The following is a 21,533-nucleotide window of genomic DNA, read 5'->3' on the forward strand; positions in this document are numbered from 1 at the left end:
TACGGCCAACAAACTCTGAAAATCCATCGAATGGATGCAACAAGAGATACAGAATACTTCCAAAGGACACTCAAGGGCTACTTGGTAGGATGTGTGCTTTGCTTCACAGGCCTCTGGTGTAAGCCAGCCATAGCCGACCACAGCAACTGCTACAGGAGAGCAAAGCGTGGCAGGCATCAAATCTTGTTTGTAATTTTATTTTCATAATCTTGAAAACAGTGAACTCTCCTCTGTACACTTTTTCTTCTTTGCTTCCTTTCCCTGTGTTCCTCTACATGTAATTTTAAAGTGAAAACATATGACTTGCAATTTAACTCTCCCCATTTTCTCAGCTGTACCTATTTAAGGAATTTAGATTGGAAGAAGAGTTTACCAACTTTCAAAAACAAATCCAAGACCAGTGCAGAGTATTTTATAAACAAAGGTCTAATTTCATTTTTACTTCTTAAAAAAAAAAAAAAGTGCGGGGGGTGAAAATTTTACAAATGACCTGTCTGCGAGAAAATACTAAGAAAAAGAAAAAAAAAAGAAAAATAAAGGGTAAAAAAAGAAAGAATAGGGAACATGGTGGTTCTTTACTTGGATTCTTCTTCTTCTAAGGCCACAACAAAATTAACAAGCCCTGAAACAAAACTGAGAGTTTAAATTAATGGCTTCTGGCAAACTGTCAACTGATATTAACATTATCATTCAACGCAATGTCAGTTTGAAAAGCTTCAGGATAGGGCAGTTGAATGTTAGAATCTTGATTAACAGATTAAATGAATTCCCCTTTATCTTTCAGCCCGGTATCGTGGACCAGAACACGCGACTTACTAATCTTTGACTTCTGGGTAAGTATCACTGACTGCAGCTTCGACTCAGCCCATCGTCAGACAGATGAACACAGCATGGCAGATAGCTTAGCTGCTGTTTTCTAGCAACTATTTTGTTATTTTGGCTGGCCAGTTCATATCTCATTAATGCTAATACCGAAATAGGCTCTTGACACACAATCCTAATCTATGTTTCATGTGGCCTGAATTTTCTTGGAAGCAGAGGTTGTTAAATATTTATATTATGTTAGCATTTAGTGTCACTAAGCTCCATGGGCCCATCTTGCTACATTCTGTAAAAATATTTAGTTCATACAATCCTTCTCCTAAGGTGCTGCTGTACTTTCTCAGTGGCAGAAAGCAGCATGCTTTCTAGGCCAGGCCAATGACTTGCCTGTTAGTTTATGCTCATTCCCATTTTTAAATCTGAAAATTTTATATTTTGTGACCAAACACCAGCAAGTTTTGTTTATGCCATTTTTAAGCAGGCATTTTTTCATACCTAACATTCCGTCGAGGTCTGCAGTTTTCCAGGGGATTTATTTTTGTTTAAGCAATAGCCACTTGCAAATTTGAGATCTTTTAGGGTTTCAGATGCACAGTTAAATTTGAGGCTTCCATGAAGGCGTATGAATAATGGAGTGCAAAAAAGCAAAAGACCATTTTCACCATCAATTTTGACATGTGCTTGGAACAGGAACATGGAAATAACAGCACATGCAAATGGTTAAAACCATTCTGAGGTCCAAACACCTTTGCTTGCAAAATAGCATTTTCAGGTTTCCTTTATTCTGGTAAACAGGAATATTCCCAACAGCTTCATTTCTGTAATGAATTACCATGTCATTGAGATAGGTATCATTGTGGCAGGACAATTGGAAGAGAAGATTGATCTTGGGATGAATCTTGGGATGGGATTCCTCCTACCACCTGAAGCTGTCTCCATTTGATGTCATCCTGAACTCTCTTTTATAGATAAAAGAGATAAAAAAGCATTTCAAAAGAGCAGATCTCTATTTTAAGTGTTTGCTTTAGAATTAGAGGAATTGTGTTCTTGAAGCTCTTGTTTATCTCCTTTGTCAGCAAAATGAACTGAGGACAACTAGCTCTGCTGTGGGTGTCCACAGTTTTGCAAACTGAGTCACATCTGAGCACCTTCCGTATCTTGCCCCATTGTCTGTTCCCAGGGACAAATAGGTCCCAGTATATTCTTCACATTCACCTCCTCTTCCTTGATTGGTCTGTTGCTGAAAACAAAAGAAGCTTGAAATTGTTAAACAGATATTTCCCACTATTCAGACTTGTCTCTTGCACATCTGGTAAATGAGATCTGCATTTTCGCCAATAACAAAATTGCTGGTTTTCTGTTTGCTGTAGAGCTCTTCTTTCAGAAATGTGTGCCTGAAATGTGGTTCCTTTTTAAGGTTATTTTTCCCCTTCCTTTCCAAGGAGGGTAGTGTGTGCTGGTGAGGCCATGGCAGTTGATTAACTCTGGTTATCAGGATGCTTTCTTTATTCCCATTAAGTCTTTGCAGACAAGTGGTTCCAGCTTATCACATCACTTTGAAAGGAGTTGCATTGTGGTCTTTTGACCTTTTGACCATTCTTCATTAAAAATTCATTGTTATTCTTCCCCTAAGAAATGTATATTTCTCCTCAAGCATGTTTCAGTCCTTTAAAACACTAAAATGCATTTTAATTCATTTTTGCCCATTCAGAAAAGTATTGCAAAAATGTGATTCTGCAGTACATCCTACCTAAGAATGCCAGAGCCCTTCACAGTTATGAATACATGAAAGAAGAGGAAACATCATACTCAAAAGATGGACAATGCAGGAAAATGTTTCATGAATTGACAAAGCTCATACAGCAGCACTATGATGGTATATAGTACCTTCCTCATGATGCTCTTTTTTTTGACATCCACTCCTGTGCCTTAACAGCAGCAACCCACAGGAGCACATTCCTCTCTCTTTTCTGAGAATTGATTTATCACCATAAGGATGGTTTATTACACAGCCTCATGTTGTAAATCTTTCCTGTTCTAATAGCTGATGGAAGTCTGGCACCGCGGTGAGTTCCTGCTCATTTACTCTCTGGATATCAGGTATGCTGCTGATGTGAGAATGAGCTTCCTGGGAAGTCTGTCTTAACATAGAAATGTGAGAATCAAAGAATTCGATTCTGCTGGGATTTTTCCCCATTAATCAGAGTTCTGAATGGTTTCACAACCCTTTGTTTCCTTCATCTTCATTTTTATTGCATCCCAAGTTTTATAGGGAAGCATTTTTTTCAAATCAAGAAAACCCCCAGAAAACAAAGAACCAAACAGCAACTGTGAACTATGGCCTCAGTAGGACTGTTTGTGCAACACAGTCACACAGAGCCAGTCTGCTTTAAAAACATGTACAACTTCAGTTCTGTAATTTTTCTTAACGTAGGCAATGGTCAACACTACATACATCTGTGAGGGAAGGAGGAGGGCTGGGAAGGCATGGGGTCCCACACCTATTTTGAGATGATTTCTGTAGTCTCAAGAATTTATCTAAGGGCTTGGAAGGGGTATTTAATTCACTGCAGGAATTGCTTGCTGGTGCAAGCAAGTATTGATTCATAAGCAGTTTGGTGTTGTAGAGTGCTTTATGGTCCTTACATTGAAGGTGCCCCTGTAGTGCAAAGTACTGTCAGCACGGAGAAGTGACACGGTAATGTGAAGGATGGCTCTTGGAGACTATGTCTGAATGAAAATCATAAATGTAGCTGCAGCTCACAGAAGTATGCCTGAGCTTGCTGCAAATAGGATCAAAAGATGAGGTGAGGCTGGCTCCATGTCCATGCCAGAAAGCTGAGTGAGCACAAAGGAAAATGGCAGTGGTTTTTCACTCTCTGCTATTTAAAAGGACACCTGTGTGAAAAAAAAAAGCAACTGGTTAAAGTTCAGCTCCAGGAAAACCGAGATAAAACTGTTAGAATCTACAGAGTACCTCTTTCATAATATCTATATCATGAGATAGTTGTTCTCAGTGGGTTTCTTGTAGATCCCTCCAACACAACTTGTTACCAGATGGCAACAGTCTTAATGTCTGTCTGTGAGTGGCCCAGTGCTAACCAAGCACAGACTTAAGTACAGGGACATGTGCATTTTCATACTTAATCATTGCTATTCAGTCGATCAAAAGTGAATGTCTCACCCTGATAAAGCTCCAAGAGATCAAATTACAGCAGGTTTTCCATTGAGTAATGTGTTAATATGAATGTACCACTCCTGGGCTTAGTTTTCTGTTCTCTGTTCTCAGTCTTTTTTTTTTTTTTTTAATTCAGGTTGTGTTTCAAAATGTTTATCCTGTGTTTGGAGCTGTCTTCAGGAACAGCCCCCATCACCTTTCTCCCACAGCACCTCCCTTCACTGGGAACAATGAAACTGGCAAGAAGCTCAGAGGGCATATGGCAGGCAGTCCTGTTCCCAGTCCTGGGAAAGGCCTTCAGAAAAATTCCTGCAAGACACATTACAATAGACTTCATCATTCAGAAGGAAAATATGTGGCTCCTGACCCTGCAAGCAGAGTCCTCTGCTAGAATCCTGCTTAACCAGGTAAGGTCCATGGTGGGAGCAAAGGATTTGCAGTTTGTTGCTATAGAAGAGGTGGCCCTTCTGGCACCCATTCATTTCATGAGGGGAGAAGGGGGCTCCCCCTCAGCTGGGAGATATTTTACAGGAGCTGAGTCTCCCGAAGGAGAATTTTTTGTTGAACACTTATCTCAAATAGCCTTCTTCAACTGAGTTCAGTGTGGTTTTCACTTTGCTCCTGCCTCAGCCCCGATGTGCTGAACATCCTGATCCCATTAGGTTGCCCATAAAATAAGGAAATGGGAAAGTGTTGGGGGATGGCTAGTCTCTGTTGAAAAGTGGTTAGTAGGAAGATTTTAGGGAGATAGGCTCCCAGGTGGAAGGCTGCAGCCTTGGGAAGGGTCAAGGGACTTCTCGGGCAGAAGGGTTGAGACTGATTTTCTCACAATGAGAACTGCAAAATAAATTGGTGAAACCCCTGTGGAAATCCAAGGTCTTTGTGTGGAGTCTCTTTTTTGTGCCCTCTACATGTACATTATTTTTTGTGGATATCAGTTTGGAAAACAGGAGTAACTATCTCAGGACACCTCTCTAGAGCTCTTTCATCAGGTATACACATGTTGTGGGCAGGGTCTACACAAACTGAAATGCCTCTTCACCTTTCTCTAAGGTTCCCCTTCCATTTTGCATCAGACTCACAGCAGCTGTTTGGTACACTTCCTAGCCACAGACCTTGCTATACCTTCCCAAAACTTGAATTTTAACCTCCATTACTCTAGGTTGAAGAAACCTGTAAGATTTCAGTTAGCTGAGTCCCTTTCCCTCATAGCTTACCCCTTCTGAATCATGTTGCAGTTGAAGCGAGTGACTGCAAATTTCACTGAAGGAGCTCTGAAGCAGCTCTGGATTTCTTCAGATAGCACAGCAAGTAACACAGACATAGGGGAAGGAAGAGCTCATCTACATCCCCACTCCTGCCTGTTCATCAAGGTTTTGATCCATTTCCATTTAGAATTACTGGCCCCTTCTAATTATTTCATTTCTCCTCGTAAAAGCCTTCCAAGTCCAGGAGCTGTTTTTTAAGTCCCTTGAATTTTGACTTCGTTCAAGAAGACTGTTACTAAGGGGTGAGAAGGAAATTCAGTTTCTCTACGTTACCCTTTGTTTTTTTTAAAGGAGTATATCTGAATTTGTCTGATCCACTTGTCCTTGCTACTGAGATAGACTTTTTCCTGCCTAGTTAGTGCATCAAATAGGACTTAGGATGGAACTAAGCATTACAAAGCTTAGCACTGCTTGGGCAGAGGCACTTTTTTGTATGCACAACTGAAGAAGTGTAAGCACCAGGAGTGCTTCAGCAGTGGAAACTCAGATGCTAACAAGGGGCCGGTACCTAGAGGTTTGAGAATGGCAGACACAAGGGTGCACAACTGCAAATAGCCATGGTTTGCCTGAAGTATAACAGAAGTGTCAAAGAATAGATCCATAGTCTAGTCGTATCTGCTTTGGGTATGGCTTGTCACATGATATCTTTTGGACTACCCCTCTGGCATACAAGGCCCACTTCTTTCCACTGGAGTGCTTGGAGTTCCACTGCCTGTGGAGGGTAACAGCAATGTGCTGAGTTTACCCAGTTGTGAAAAACAGACTGTGTTTTCTGCACAACTTTCCTGCATAACAGGTTTTGCTTTTTGTTAAGAAGGCAAAGGATGTTTGCACATTTAAGGTTCTCCCTGTACATGAAATAACAGCTTTCTGAAATCTAAAGCCCACAGACTATTAGACAACTCATGTTACTTATAAAGGAGAAAAAAAAAAAGCGGCAAATCAGTTTCATATTTAAATGTAGATTGGTACAGGATTTACTATGGATTACTAGTTTCCTCTCAGATTTATCCTTATTTCATGAACCATCAGGTCAGAACAAGAAAGAATGAACAGCAACAATGGAGATTACTTCCTAAAGATGGCCATGTGTATTTGTGTGATGGTCACGAAGTTACAGACGTTCATTTCCAGTATTGTAATTTGCAGGAGCCTCATTACCTGACATAGGCCATTGAGATGATGCTTCCTTTAAAGGCATATTAGGAGTTTGTTTCATGTTCTGCATCAGCCTAGACATCATTGCTGGAAACACGCACACTTCCTAATGTTCAGATTCTATATGTACAATGGTATGTCTAGCATGAAAATTATAAGTCTAAAGAACAAAAGTCAGCAAGGGCATGTACAACTTTGCCTATTTTTAGTGGTTCTTCCAAATGCTTGTCCAACAATGTTTCTGTCCTTTCCCTGCTGTCTTCCTCCCCTTCCATGCTACATATGTATGTTGTGTGTGCCCTTCCCAATAGCACTGAAAATTGCTAACTCTTGACAATTTGAGGGTAGGCAGAGGGGGCATCTGTTGTATGTCACAGCTTTTTTTTGAAGCCTGGTGATAATGTTAATACAGATACTTTGATCTTTAAGAAGTTTGACTTCATGGAAGAGATTCTGACCGTGTGGATGTCTAAGTAACTTCCATCAGCTCATAAATCTAAATAATTCTCAAAATCTCCTACTGGTTTTATGATCTCCTAAATTATACAGTCTAAAGTATTTTTGAACTGTTCCACATTTCTGGCCAAGTCTTTGGAAATGGTGAAAGCTGAGCCTTTAGTGTCCCATCTCTATGGCAGGAAGGGCACAGGCAGCATTTGTAGGCCTGGGCAGATGAAGATGGTTTTCACCTGCTTTGTTCTTGGGCAGATGTTTCTCATGCTTAGCATCCATTCTGCTTTTATGCCTTTATTAAAAACCTCCCCTCCACACAGCACAGATTTTGCAGCCTCCTTGAAGTCTCATTGATGTTGCAAAGGTCTTTCCATGGCAGACTGGAATAAAGGACAGATATTTTAATATTTTTTTGATAATACCTCATGTGGTTTAGGAGAGGCTTTTTCTTACTGCTGGAATGCAATAAAAGCCTCTTTTGAACACTTTTGATGAAGGGTGAACTCTTTCCATGCCTGTTTGTGTGCAGGGGTATGTGAGCAGTGCCCGCCCAGGAGTCAGGTCCTGCTCAGCCTTCCTCAAACTGGTCATGACACTTAAAAACTGCTCTGAATTAAGGACTCCCTCACATCTCAGATCACCACCTTACAGGCGCAACTTCAGGCTTCCTTTCTCTGATAAAATCTCTATTTGGAAAGGTATTTCTTCCATACTTCTCAAATTTCTGAAAAAGTGTGATTTGTAGAAGAAATTCCACTTTGCCAGTAGTGTTCTGAGGAAGAGGAAGAGGAGGAGGAGGAACACTACATTGACGTCTCCTCCTTTTCTGAGCTCTGTGTTAGACACTACTGAGTCCTTCTGGTCTTATTCAGACCCAATACGAGTTTTGGCCAAATTTTCTCTGCAGAATGCTTCCAATTAGGGTTATTTCATTGTATTGTATATCAGCAGATTAAAACTGCTGAGGCGTCTGTCGGAGCACAGTAACTATCACTGCTTTATTCTTATCCAAATCCTGAGTGGCGAGCAATGGCACTTTGCAGCCAGAGGGAAACAAAGAGCCATTACTTTCACTGTGTGCTCCTGATCAGGATATATATTGATAGTTTGTGCTAGGAAGAAGGGTTTATGAGTGCCTCTGGCAACTGGTGGTGTGTGCTGTGCACCTATAAATTCTAAGTTGGCAATATCAAACAAAAAAAATATTCTCCAGCTATAGCCTGAGGTAACAGGGAGTGGGAAAAGCCAAGCTGCGCTACTAATCCATAACCAGAGAAATGACCTCCATTCCAAAACAAACACTACATAAAATTTTAAAAGCTGGCCAGCCCAATATATGTAACAAAATGTCAGTAGCATAATTCAAACCTACCTAAGAAATTGTGATATATTGCATTTGGTAATTCATACACTTCTATGTCAGCAATAGCTAGGAACAAAGGTCGACAGCCATTCAGGAGCTCATTCTGCCCAATGAATATTATCACCAACCATTCTGTTTTGATGGCAGTACTTGCTAATTACCAGGCAGCACCTACACAATAACACACATATGCCATTTTGACAGAATTTACTTTCATTTAAAACACCATAAAGAAACATTTGTGAATTTCAATACAGTTATTGTGGATTTCACAATGTTATAGATGAGGGAAGACTCTACCCTTTGAGATTTGGCAGCAGTTTTATTGGAGAAGTGATAAACCCATTAAATGCTCAGTAGATATCCCCCCATCTGTTGAAAAATTAAATTATGGAAAATGTTGGACTGAAACCGAATGTTTTTAATAACCAGTTTTCTTCCACCCAACAATAAAATAAATTCAGTATAACAAATAAATGGAAAATGCACAAAAGTTTACACAAGACAATTTTTACAGTTTCAGGGGAGATTTTGAAATTTTCTCCATGGAGTTTCTCCAGGTATTTCAGGCAGGTGTTTGTACTATCTGTAAGGCTCTCTTGCTAGACTGAATTTCATTTTGTGGGAACCTACTTAACTCACCCTGCTTAGTTAAATTATTTAACAAATTAATTCGGCTTTGTCTCTAACTGTTTGCTGCATCTGTGCTCCATAGCTAAGGAACAGAAATAGAGCAGATTATGTTGGACCTGTATGCTTCATTAGCCAATCAAATTTAAAAGGCAAAAATACAGAAATTATACGTTATTTTTTGACTTCTCATTATGGCATGATGCTGTAGGTATCATTTTTGTCCTTCCATATACCTCCTGTCTTTGGATCAGAGACCTGTTGGAGCATGCTGAGGTTTCTCACCTGTCTACGTTTCCTTTCCTCTGACCAGATGATGGCTCTGGCTGCAAACTCCTGCTGTGGACACAGTACTCCCCACTCTGTTAATGAAGACATTCCCTTAGATGAATGTTTTGAATTCTCAGAAATTGCACAAGCTAAGGACATATTTCTAGATCCAAGCATTCTCCTCAACTACTTCTAGAAACACTGTGGAATTTTTCTGACTGTTATTGGCATCTGGGAGACACTTCTTCACCTGATTCCTGGATCTTCGTCTGGCTTGTTCACCTTTTGCAGAGGTGTGCTAAGCTCTTCTTTGAATACCTTCAAGTAGGGCTTTGGTGAGTTTGGCACTTATTCCCTGACCTTGTGGTTCAGATTTGCTGTATCCTGTGTAAGGAATTATTTGCTGTAAGCAGGTTGCACGAAATCATCCTTAATTCAAATCAGGCTACACTAAAATGCAAATCTATTCATTTACAACATGCTAACAGAAATCACTGTTACAGGCACTTAGAAAGAAACATAGGAGAAAGAAAGTCATGCTGAAACTATTGCCACCAAGTTCCAACCAGAAAAAAAACCTCGTCTCCTTGCATTTGCCTGACTTGCAACAGATGCTTCCCCAGAATATTTCTTTGTACACAACCTGCACCTCGGGCTATCCTCCACAGGGGCAACCGGCTCTTGTCAGAGGATGTCAGGTTTTTTAGCTCATCCTTCTCCTCGGGTCTTTTTTATTCCTCCTCCCTTCCACCTCCTACCTCTTTACACGTTATCTCCTTTGACCTTATTCCTGGGATACCTATAACACCGCTCCAAGAGGAGATGATTGGACAGTGCAGCTGAGCTTTAATCCACCCAAAGAACTGATCCAGCCAAAAATGAAGCCAGTGGGGAATAAAAAAGGAGGAAAAGGTATCTCTTTCCAGCCTGATCCACTTTCTTACCCACTTTACCTGGCAGCTGGGAGAAGAAGCCGTACCTGCAAGGCAGGGAGAGTCCAGGTTTGGCTAGACCAAATGGAAAGGAGGGTCTGGATGGCCAACACCAGTTAGAAATGCTTTGACTTGTATAGCTGTGAGGTATTTACATCTGAGCCAGGCACCTGAGTGTGCATTTTTTTCCAAAGGAGAGAAATAGGTATGTATTACCACAGGAAATTTCTCTCCTCAGGTATCCTAGATACCTAAGACAGGTATCTCAATAGCTCAAATGACTCACTCTTCCCAAGTGCCTGTTTACATCTTTCCATTGACAATAAAGATATCTTGGGGTGGCAGGTACAGATTTGCATATCTGATCTTAGACAACTGAAATGTTGGGTGAAACAAATCCTGGGTTTAGTGGGTGCATTTCTGTGCCGAGTATGTCCCAACCAATGGACTTCAAACGTACCTGCATATTGCTAAATAGCTAAATGACACCGATGTGTGTACAGGCTCTTTACTTGACTTGCCTCAGTGGGAATAAGTTCATTTGGGGACACACTGACACACTAGGCTAGAATCAGTAGTGAGCTTTGAGGCTCAATATGCAGGAGATGTTTTTACAAGATATTACACTTCAAATGTTAATGAATCAGATATTTAATTCAAGGGGTAGCACCAGACTTTTGTCAGAAATTCAGACTTCAGCCTAGTTCTCTTCTCCCCTGGAAGGCACAGAGAAAACTATGATAAATTAAGTGTCAAGTGTGATATACAGATAAATGTTGCCATGAAGTGTGCTTGGAATTTAACCAGGCCTGTAAGCCAGTGTATCATCACTGTAACCTCAATTTAGTAGTGGTAATGTCAATTCAAAATGTCTTCCTTCTGTATCTAAATATGTCAGTCTTCTTTTGCACGAGATCTGTGTGATTATAACTTTTTTAAAACATATGAAACAATTTTAAAATTTCAAAAACCATTTTCTCACAACTGACTTGTAGGCAAGTGTAGTTTTCTACTGTAAATAGCACTAAGCTTAAGTGTCTTCTGTAATAAGTGTCTAGAGTCCCTTTAGCCTCCACGTTCTCAATTATACATTGATTTTTAGTGTAGTGGATAGATAAGGAAAATTGAACTTGTTAGTGAAATCAAGGAATGCATCTAGTCTTTCCTTAATTCAGATATGGACTTTCTGAGAAGCTTTTAGTCTAACATTACCAAGTGTCACTTGTTACTTATCACTTGGAATTGGCATGAAGGTGGGCTCTCCAGCTCTGCTTTGCGGTTACGGTGACTGGTTTCTGAAGATAGAGAGTTCACTCAGGTGATTCACTCAGGGTGTTATGACAGCTGTATTCTTATTTTCTTCCCTGATTTCACAGCAGTCTCCCTAGATAAGGCTTTGAAAGACAGAGCTAATAGGATGCTTGTCAGCAACATGGCTTTACTTGTTACGAAGCTGAAGGCACTTGTGTTACTCTGATGATGGTGGTGCTGCTCCCAGTTTCTTTCATCTGGATATTCCTACTGCAGGGAACCACATGTTGAACAGCAGTGTTTTGTGAGATTTCTGCAGGGCAGCTTTGTTCCTCTGCCCCGGAAGGAGGATGATATCACAGAATCACAGAATGTTAGGGATTGGAAGGGACCTCAAAAGATCATCTAGTCCAATCCCCCTGCCAGAGCAGGAACACCTAGGTGAGGTTACACAGGAAGGCGTCCAGGCGGGTTTTGAATGTCTCCAGAGAAGGAGACTCCACAACCTCCCTGGGCAGCCTGTTCCAGTGTTCTGTCACCCTCACTGAGAAGAAGTTTCTTCTCAAATTTAAGTGGAACCTCTTGTGTTCCAGCTTGAACCCATTACCCCTTGTCTTACTGTTGGTTGTCACCGAGAAGAGCCTGGCTCCATCCTTGTGACACCCACCCTTTATATATTTCTAAACATTAATGAGGTCACCCCTTAGTCTCCTCTTCTCCAAGCTAAAGAGCCCCAGCTCCCTCAGCCTTTCCTCATAAGGGAGATGCTCCACTCCCTTCATCATCTTCGTGGCTCTGCACTTGACTCTCTCCAGTAGTTCCCTGTCCTTCTTGAACTGAGGGGCCCAGAACTGGACACAATATTCCAGATGAGGTCTCACCAGGGCAGAGTAGAGGGGAAGGAGAACCTCTCTCGACCTACTAACCACCCCCCTTCTAATACACCCCAGGATGCCATTGGCCTTCTTGGCCACAAGGGCACAGTGCTGGCTCATGGTCATTCTGCTGTCCACCAGGACCCCCAGGTCCCTTTCCCCTACACTGCTCTCTAATAGGTCATTGCCCAACCTATACTGGAACCTGGGGGTTTTTTTGCCCAGATGCAAGACTCTACACTTGCCCTTATTATATTTCATTAAATTTTTCTCGCCCAACTCTCCAGCCTGTCCAGGTCTCGCTGGATGGCAGCACAGCCTTCTGGCGTGTCAGCCACTCCTCCCAGCTTGGTGTCGTCAGCAAACTTGCTGACAGCGCACTCTAGTCCCTCATCCAAGTCATTGATGAATATATTAATACTGGCCCCAGTACTGACCCTTGAGGCACTCTGCTAGATACAGGCCTCCAACTAGACTCTGCCCCATTGACCACGATTCTCTGGCTTCTTTTCTTCAGCCAGTTCCCAGTCCACCTCACTATCTGATTGTCCAGTCCACACTTCCTCAGTTCAGCAGCAAGGATGCTGTGGGAGACTGTCAAATGCTTTACTGAAATCAAAGTAGACCACATCCACTGCTTTGCCATCATCTATCCACCTTGTTATATTCTCATAAAAGGCTATGAGGTTGGTTATGGTGCTTTTAGCAAAGCTTTGGAAAGCTGTGACAGAGTGTGAGTTGTGCCTTATTATCCCATGGGAAAGTGGGGTTGTTGAAGCACCTAGCTTTGTGCTTCTGGTTCCCCATGTTTATTTTCTATCTGATATGACATAGTGGGCTCAGCCCAGGTCCTGTTGGCCCATCTAACTTTCTTGGGAAATGTCTTTTGGAAATCAGAGCTATATGAACTAGAATCCTTGCTGAGTAGTCTGTTGATAAAGTTGCTCCTCTTATTTGTCCAGTTTATCACCGTCACCAGCAGAAAATAATTTCAAAAGATTCTACAAAAAAGCTGTATGCAAATTTTGCAGTATTTGATCACACCTTCACTTCTATGATAAAACCAGTAGATTGCTCAGGTTTTTCTCTAGGCAACTGCAAGTCGTGAAGGTAAACTTACTGTTTCAATAACATTTGAGTGATCATGGCTCAAAAAAGTCGCTTATGATTGTAGACTTTAAATGCACCTGTTTCATAACAATTTTCATACTAGGTGCACCTTAGCAGCTGCAGGTGTATGCCTATTAAGAACAGAAATAGTGACCTGAAATACTTTCACTTAGTATGTGTAGATTGCAAAATGTAGACAGCTTTTTCGAATAGAAAAATGCTTTAGTTGTTTTTAGTTTTGTTTCCAAAGTTGGGATTACACCTATTCGATACGATTAGATATAATCTCCCTAGTAATAGACATTTTAACTAATAATAACCTTGGTACATAGCTTAACTTCTTGGCTTCGCTGTTTTCTTTTTGAAAAGCCTTTCAGTGGGACTACTTTGCAGTGATGTTAATGCTTGCTTAAAGTGTCCCTGTTCTCTTAAATTTTATCCTTTGAAACATGCATAGTTTGTGTTTGAGTGCTAATTTTTATAGAAAGTACAGAAAACTTTTCACCTAAGTGTTGTGGAAAAGAGCATTATTAAGGAGGAGGAGGACTTTTACTGAAAATATGCTTAAAAGAAATTACCGCAAATATTCATGTCTGAAAGGAAAAACAGCCTTCAAGAAGGACCGGAGGCTTAATGCACTTATAAGTAGATCTATATTAAATGCATAGAAATGGACATTTCCAGGAGCTGCAGTCCTGTAATATGATTATCTACAGGCCAGATATAGAGAGATATTAGATTCTTAAAACAATATTTGAGTGTAATTTAAGTAGTAGCAATATAAATACAAGTGCTTTACCCTTCAAACCCTGGTTTGTGAATGGCTGTATCTGTTAATCTGGAAAGGTTGCTATGCACATCCTCAGTCTATTCTAGGACTGTTAGTGGAGGTGCCTTATTTCTTTTTGCCTTAGCAAACACATGGTGACAAAAGGGATCGCAAGAAATCCCAGAAGCAGGTAGAGACTTGAGAGACAGGGATTGAGCAGTAGGTTGAAAATGTCTCTATAGGCAACTAATTTTGAAGAAAAGTTGCAGGCAAATAAACTTTTTTCCAAGTTTTTAACCTTACGTATATTCAAAACCCATCTTTTCACCGCTCCCTCAATTAACACATTGCATTTTGCAGAAAACCATAAACTTGAGCTCTGTAGTTGTATGTGTTGCCTCATCACATTCATTATGGACTGACATGGAACTCAGAAGGTACTCCTGACTAGTGTACTGGCCAGATCATCCATCAATGAAGAAGGATCAGCGCCCCTCAGGACACTAATCCCAGCCCATGGAATGAGGTGTATGTGAGGATGCTATCTGTAGCACAGGATCCATATTCATTCATTACATGTCTGGAGTTTTAAGTTGCAGCTGAATCCTTCCCACCTGACATTTTTAAGTGCTGCAGTAGGTGTCTGACTGTCACGCTTATCTCCCACAAGATAACTTCTTGCCATTGAGGGACTTATCAAGTTAGGGCATAAGCCTCTGCAGTGAGGCTCTGACGACAGACGAAGCTATAGCAATGGTGACGGTAGCTCATTACCTCTTTCCAAGGTATTAAGTTTTATGAATCTGAAGCTGGTGTCAATGAGTTTCATGAAGGAATGGCCAAGGAGAAGACCTTATCACATATCGCTTGAGGGCTGCAGAGCCAGCAGAAGCTCTTTCCAGTCAATATATATGTTACCTCAAGTAAAGGTATAATAAGGCAGCACACAAGGGCAACGTGAGTCTGAGCATGCCGAAAAGCACTAAGGTCTTAACAAGCTGAGCACCTTCCATGTGAATTAGTGCAATAACTATATTCAGTGATCCAAGGCAGTATTCTTAGAGTGTACTGCTGAAACAGGATAGAGTAGTTTTCTACATAGCCTTGTGGCTGGGAGTTATTACTGAGTCCCAAGCCCCATCTGTCATGACTGTGTGATATGGTTGATAGGCTGATGGTCATAAAGACCATGTGACTCCTTGTAGGTGCCCTGGCTACATCCAGCAGCTTGAGCAATGAAAGGTGGAGATTTGGGCACCGAGCTGTGCTCACCTGCACAGTGTAACTGGCATGCCTTTAACCTGTCACCCTCTAAACGACGCCCTGCAGTGTGCGTTGGCCAGCATGAACTAAGGGCTGGTCCCAGGGAGTCTGGCAGCATGGCTACCGGCTGTCATGCCACTTGCTTTCGGGTCAGAGAAGGGCCCTGACCTGTGTTAATTACTCGGAGAATAATACTCCCACATGACTGCTGGTTCTGCTCGAACAGACAGCTGAAAGATAGGATACTCATTTCATGTCAGGTTTTTACCTCCTGCAACTCACACTGGGACAGCAAGGAGCTTGGTGAAGAGATTTCTATGTGCCTTCCGGAGCCTTACACGCTTGTGCTCTGTGCTGAATGTGCTTTAGTTCTCCCTGGCAGTTAGGGGGAATGAGGGTATGTGATGAGCAACCATGGTTGCAAGAGAGAGAAAGACCAACTTACAGCCTGTGCTTCATGGCAAGTTAAAACAAGGACAACAAAAGAGTTTAGTAGAGGAAAGGGAGAGGGAAGGGACATTGCAAGAGCAGAGCTGGGACAATCCGCCTATTTGGAAAAATGGACCAAGTGTTTTGTTGAAGGGCAAATCTGTCTCTCTTACTTTTCTCCAAGCCCTTGGACCCTTCCCAGAGTCCTGCTGTTTTCCTACTGAAGCAGCTCTTTTTTTCTGGTATTATTATTTAAAAAGATGTGCATGCAGGGACATGCACCACCAGGCACTGTTTCCTGTTTGATAGCTCCGTACAAACGAACATATTTGAACAGCTGTGGGCACTGGATTTATATGTATAGCTGTACAGTGAGACTGAAAGACCGCTTTCAATTGTTCTGCTGCTTTTTCTGGCAATCACTAGTTCTGCTACACAGTGAGGGAAACAAAGTGCTTCATTCTTAAATTCGCACAGCTATGATACCGGGATTAGCTTTGCCACAGGGCTTGGTCATTGCAGCATCCTGCCAAGACTAAGTCTCTTCAAAGCATAAACAGACATGAAACTTTTAAGTCAAATCCACTGGTGCTGATAGCTTTTAGCTGCCTGTAATCTTCTGGCACCAGAGGAGATTTTTTTTTTTTTTTTCTCCTGTCTAGTTTTGTACATAAAAGCATATTCTCTGCTTGATGTTAGGAACACTAGGCTGAAGGTAGCTTGGCATTGTGGCACTTTAGGCACACAGAGCCCTTATGCCAATCCTTTCATGAATAAAAAGCACTCCAGGCTCTGAATTTTGCATGTAGGTAACCATGTTACTTACCCAGGTGCTTGTTTGTGCCAGTAGGGTGCAATTGAGAGAGAACTTCTAGCTAATGATGTGGAGCTGTAGTGCTCTTTAGGCATGATGTCACCATATGGGGACCCATAAACTGAGTCAGCTGTTTGGCAGATTTTCATCTAAGCAAATCTCTGTGTAAACTAATTATATGGCCACAGCTTATAAATTTTACAAGAAAGCAATTTCCAGATTTGTTTTTCTTGTCGGTTGCAGATCTTGAAACTTAACTGTAGATGTTGCAAAACTAATCACCAGGGTTAGAGAGTCTATAAACTGTACTGTACTGCATAGACATATCAATTTCCAGTACTACTTTCTTAAAATAGCAGCTAAGTTTTAGTCCATTCACTTATAGTGTTTGCAAGTAACACACACACACACAAGCCTAAATAAAACAAATCCACAATTAAACACTTGGAAAATGTGAGGATAAACTCCAGCTAGAAGTCTTCAAATAAAATATTTATGTGTACTAGACGACTTGTATCAGGAGGTGGTTCTCTTGCTGTTATCAGAAGTCAGCCCTTCACTCCCTGTGTCTGCTTCAAACACTTTTATCTCCGGCAGCACAAGGCTTGCTTCAAATATCCTGCCTGCTTGTCAGCAGGGATGATGCACTATATTATAACAAGCATTCGCCACAACTGCTGTTCACAGGTAGCATTTTTAGCTCTACAAGCACAACCCGTGAGATCCTCTATCAACATAATAATTATTTAACCGAGGCTCTTCTAGTAAATTGAGCCTAACTAGTGTTTCCTTGGGGTAAAATGCAGCAGCCTTTCTTTTATTGTTGCTCTTGTAGAGAAAGCAGCAGCATCCTCAGCAGTGGTAGGATCTGGACAAGGAATAAACCTCACTGCTCTCGCATTGTCCTCCCAGTATGGCATTAGCTTATAGTCCAATTCCTAACCTAGGACTGACTGGCAGGAACACAGTCAATAACTGCACATTATTTTCATTGCAGGTATATTTTAGTTGCATAGTTGTATGCTTAATGCTGCGTCTCCCATAGCTCAGAGATTGGTGGCTTTTAACTGTTTTGGTCAAAACTGGTTCATCTTCCACAGGCAGCTCCCAGAGACACCCTGAGATCAGTAACTCTCATTTCTACACAGGAAAAAGGTGAGTCAGCCCAGCTTTATCGTGTGACAGAAATGGGTCAGATGAAGCTTTGGAAAAGTCTTGTGACATAAGCTGGAGATCTGTAAATACTATGTTTCTACACTAAGTGGCCCTGCAACAGATAAGTGTATACTAATGTAGTCATCACAAATTAACAAAAACAACAAATGAATTTAAATATCTTGGCACAATCATAACTTTTTTTTTTCTTAAAAAAAAGAAATCAAATAGAGAGTAAAACGCAGAAGTAATGTTTCATCACACAGACTAATATCAAGCAGGTCTATGTGACTATACCAGCCTGTTAGTACATTCTCCTTGTCCTGTGCCATTGTGGAAACTTAAACCATAATGGAAATAATAATAATAATAATAATAATAATAATAATAATAATAATTATTATTATTATTATTATTATTATTATTATTATTATTATTATTATTATTATTATTATTATTATTATTATTATTATTATTATTATTATTCTGACTTGCTTGGTGACCCCTACCTAAGAATGCAATAAAGAAGGATTTTTTTATTTTTTGGGTAACCTGTGGCAAATTTCTCATGGAAAAACTTGCCTGGGCACAAAAACAACTAATTTTTGTGACTAAATTGTACTTTGCATAATGATGACAGACTGCATGCAAACAACAGTATTAATTAAGATAATAGTAATACTCATTTTTTGCTTAACTGCAATGCTGCATTACTCATTTTTTGCTTAACTGCAATGCTGCATTTTTTAAAATCAATTTGATGAATAAAAAATGAAATGAGGGGTGATACTTGTATACTACTAATGAAATGGAGCCTGTGGCATATCAATAAAGCTGTTTCACATGCCAATATTAACATACCAATATCTTCTCCTCCTCCATCTCTCCTCCAGCCCAAAACCAATCAGGTTACCCATCTCAAAAGCTGACTGATATAAATATGTATTTGCTAAAATGTATACTGTATTCTAATAAGGTTCCCAATATTTGCTGTTGTTCATTTTGGTAATTGTTTAAAGAACAATCCTTCTAAATGGAAAGGCAATGAGTGAGGCAACAAATTGAAGTGTTGGCTGTTATTCCACTTTAGTCAAACACGAGATTTCTAATTATGAGGGAAGTATTTTGCTTTCCATTTCTACCTTAATATCTGACATTCAGATAGCTACTATCTCCACTTAGTTGCTGTAATCTTTGTAGGGACCTCAGCATTTCCAAAAGGCAATTTATCCCACCTGTTTTGTTCTGCTACGCGGAGAGTACATGTATCTAACATTCAATGCCTAAAATAAGATGAAATTAGTTCCATCCTATCAGATATTGAGAGATACCCAAAATGGTTCTCATCAGATCTTTGCTTTCTGTGAGGTCTATTATATAAGATTACTGCCTATTCACAAGGATCTTAAATATCCCTTAAAGGCTTTGATTTTTCACTTCTGCTGATCAAAGAATCTTTAGTGGCTTCTCTTCATGTACTGACAATCAAGAATTGCAAAACACACTCTGTAACCTCTGTTTTATTTCCTGAGACCCCACGAAACACAACCACCCGGGCATGCGTAATTTTTGGCATATACATAGTATATGAGAGAATTTCTTAAAATAATTGTTTCTGCCTAAGGATAATGTGAATGCTTTGATAAAAAGTTCATTGACATGAAAAACAATCACTGAATTCTTTGCATATTTTATTTTTCTTTTTGATTTCCAACTCACACACATCTGGCATATTTTACATCTTTGCAATAAAACATGGTTACAATAGCTTAAGGAATTTATATATCCAAAATATTTCACCATGATCTCAAGATGAAATGAACTTGTCTTCCAGATGTTCAATAGTCTCCCAATTCTAAGCTACAAACTCAAGATATTGCTTACAGACGGGTGATGAATAACTTAATCATTACACTGATCCCCATGATTTCAAACCTTATAAATACAAACAACAATGAAGAAGGAAATTCAGTGCTAAACTTACTAATACAAGGTGGATAACAAATAAGTAATCACATCAATAAATAATGATATGTTTCTGGTGCAAAGTGCCAATACAAAGAATCCATTATCTTTTTAAATAAATGACTGCAAGTGTAAATTCTGAGAAAATTACATTCCTGTTACATGCCTCATAGCCCTACCGACACAATATGTACATCTATGACAATACAGTCACCAAATATACAAAGAAGAAACATGAATTAAATGTATATACCCCTGGGTGTGTAATTTGATCAGTACAATGTGCAGAAAATTATTCAGATAGTTATCATTACAATATTGTAAAACATGAAGTGCCTTAGTCTGAGTGGCTTCAGGTGAGATTTTCGGAACTGAAAAGAATAACTTCAGTCACCTTTACAATGAAGCTAAGGCTGTCAAATAAACCAAGCTGCTCAGAGGAAAAATAAGGTAAAAAAAAATCACTGGGGACTCTCTCACCCATGGTTTGTACGCCAAATGCTAATAATCCAGAAGTATAGCACTTTGTCTGTATTGGGAGTCATTAAGCATTACAAAGCACTGAAGTGAATGTCCCTCTTTGCTCCCTTTCTGTCTAGTCTTTGAATTTAAAAGGGAGGAATTCATTTTCTGTTGTATATATAAAGTATAAATATGGCAAATGATGGCTTTTTATCCAAATGCTTCATGAGCAGAACTCCACTTAAAAGGGGTATAGTTTAGATTCAAAAAGTGAAAAACATGTGTTGGTGGAAATGTCAAAATTACTGTTTGCTCCCAAATTCAACCCTTTAACACAAGCTGTACCCTTAGGCAGATCTCCAGTCTGATTTATGTGAATGCACCTGTTCCTTCAAGACTTCAGGTTTAAAGTACATGCAAGTTGTAACTCCACAATAAAATTAAGAAACGGTTTTGTTCTTTATACAAGGTTTTACTTTTACAAAAGTACCCCTTTAAAGTTAAGATGTGCATCTGATGTACAAAGTATCAAACATATTTTTTTAATCTCAGCTTGAAAAGAGGCTGGAGATGGGATGCATGTTAGGTTCAAAGCCTAAACATTGAAACAACTGGACACAAAGTTCCTCAGAATTTTCAAAAGTCTCTTGTGGCGCATCCTACTACCTTTTCTCAATAAACAAAGATATATGAAATAATTACCAAAACATCTCCTAATTCATATAATTTACATGATAGAAGCTTGCTTTTCAGCAGCTGGTGTTCAGTTGTGAAAAAACACACAAAGTAAAATGGTTGCTGACTACAATGTACAGCTATTGCTGGGTGTAATGGAATGTACAACGGAGGTCAATGCAGACGTGGTTTTCCACCAGAGACTACACCTTTCATTGCAGCACTTGTGCTCTCAGCTTTACCTGGGCTTTCAGTTCTTCATTCTGCTTCAGTATCTGTTCTGATGTTCATAATGCCACCGGTTAAAATCTATATTAAAAGCTACGATGCTGCCAGAAGCCATGCCAGTAATCAGAGTTCTGAAAAAGATAGAAAAGATGGTCCTGTTAATCCTCTTTTACCTTCTTGAGCAATGGTTTGCCATAAACAGTAAAAAAGCTATAAGAACGAGGCACTTTTTGCAACATCTGAAGGTGTTGACAAATGAGCCAAATTTCTACGTTGCCATTATGGGCAAAGGAAATCTAGAGATCCATTCAGTCACTTTCATATAGCTAAAAGCATCTATGCCATTTGAGGTGTTCTTGTATATCCTGCCTTGCCTCCAGCTGCCTTTTCAGAAGGGCGTGGGTCTTCACTTGGTCCTTTGTCATATGTGCTACCTACCCCAGGTACATACCTCAGACCTCTG

At 40.1% G+C, this 21,533-nt stretch overlaps 1 protein-coding gene across 7 annotated transcripts in view; it reads right to left on the reverse strand.

Moving 5' to 3' along the window:
- Window positions 1-19,455: 19,455 nt before the first annotated feature.
- Window positions 19,456-21,533, reverse strand: part of NBEA (neurobeachin) — a 490,542-nt gene continuing 488,464 nt past the window's right edge. For all 7 annotated transcript variants that reach the window (XM_065627071.1, XM_065627076.1, XM_065627075.1 and 4 more), the window contains one exon: window positions 19,456-21,201. In XM_065627071.1, the coding sequence (XP_065483143.1) occupies window positions 21,111-21,201 (91 nt within the window). In that variant the 3' untranslated portion in view covers window positions 19,456-21,110. The remainder of the gene's footprint in view (window positions 21,202-21,533) is intronic.

Source organism: Caloenas nicobarica, chromosome 1 (genome assembly GCF_036013445.1).
Source record: "Caloenas nicobarica isolate bCalNic1 chromosome 1, bCalNic1.hap1, whole genome shotgun sequence".
Taxonomy (NCBI): Eukaryota; Metazoa; Chordata; class Aves; order Columbiformes; family Columbidae; genus Caloenas; species Caloenas nicobarica.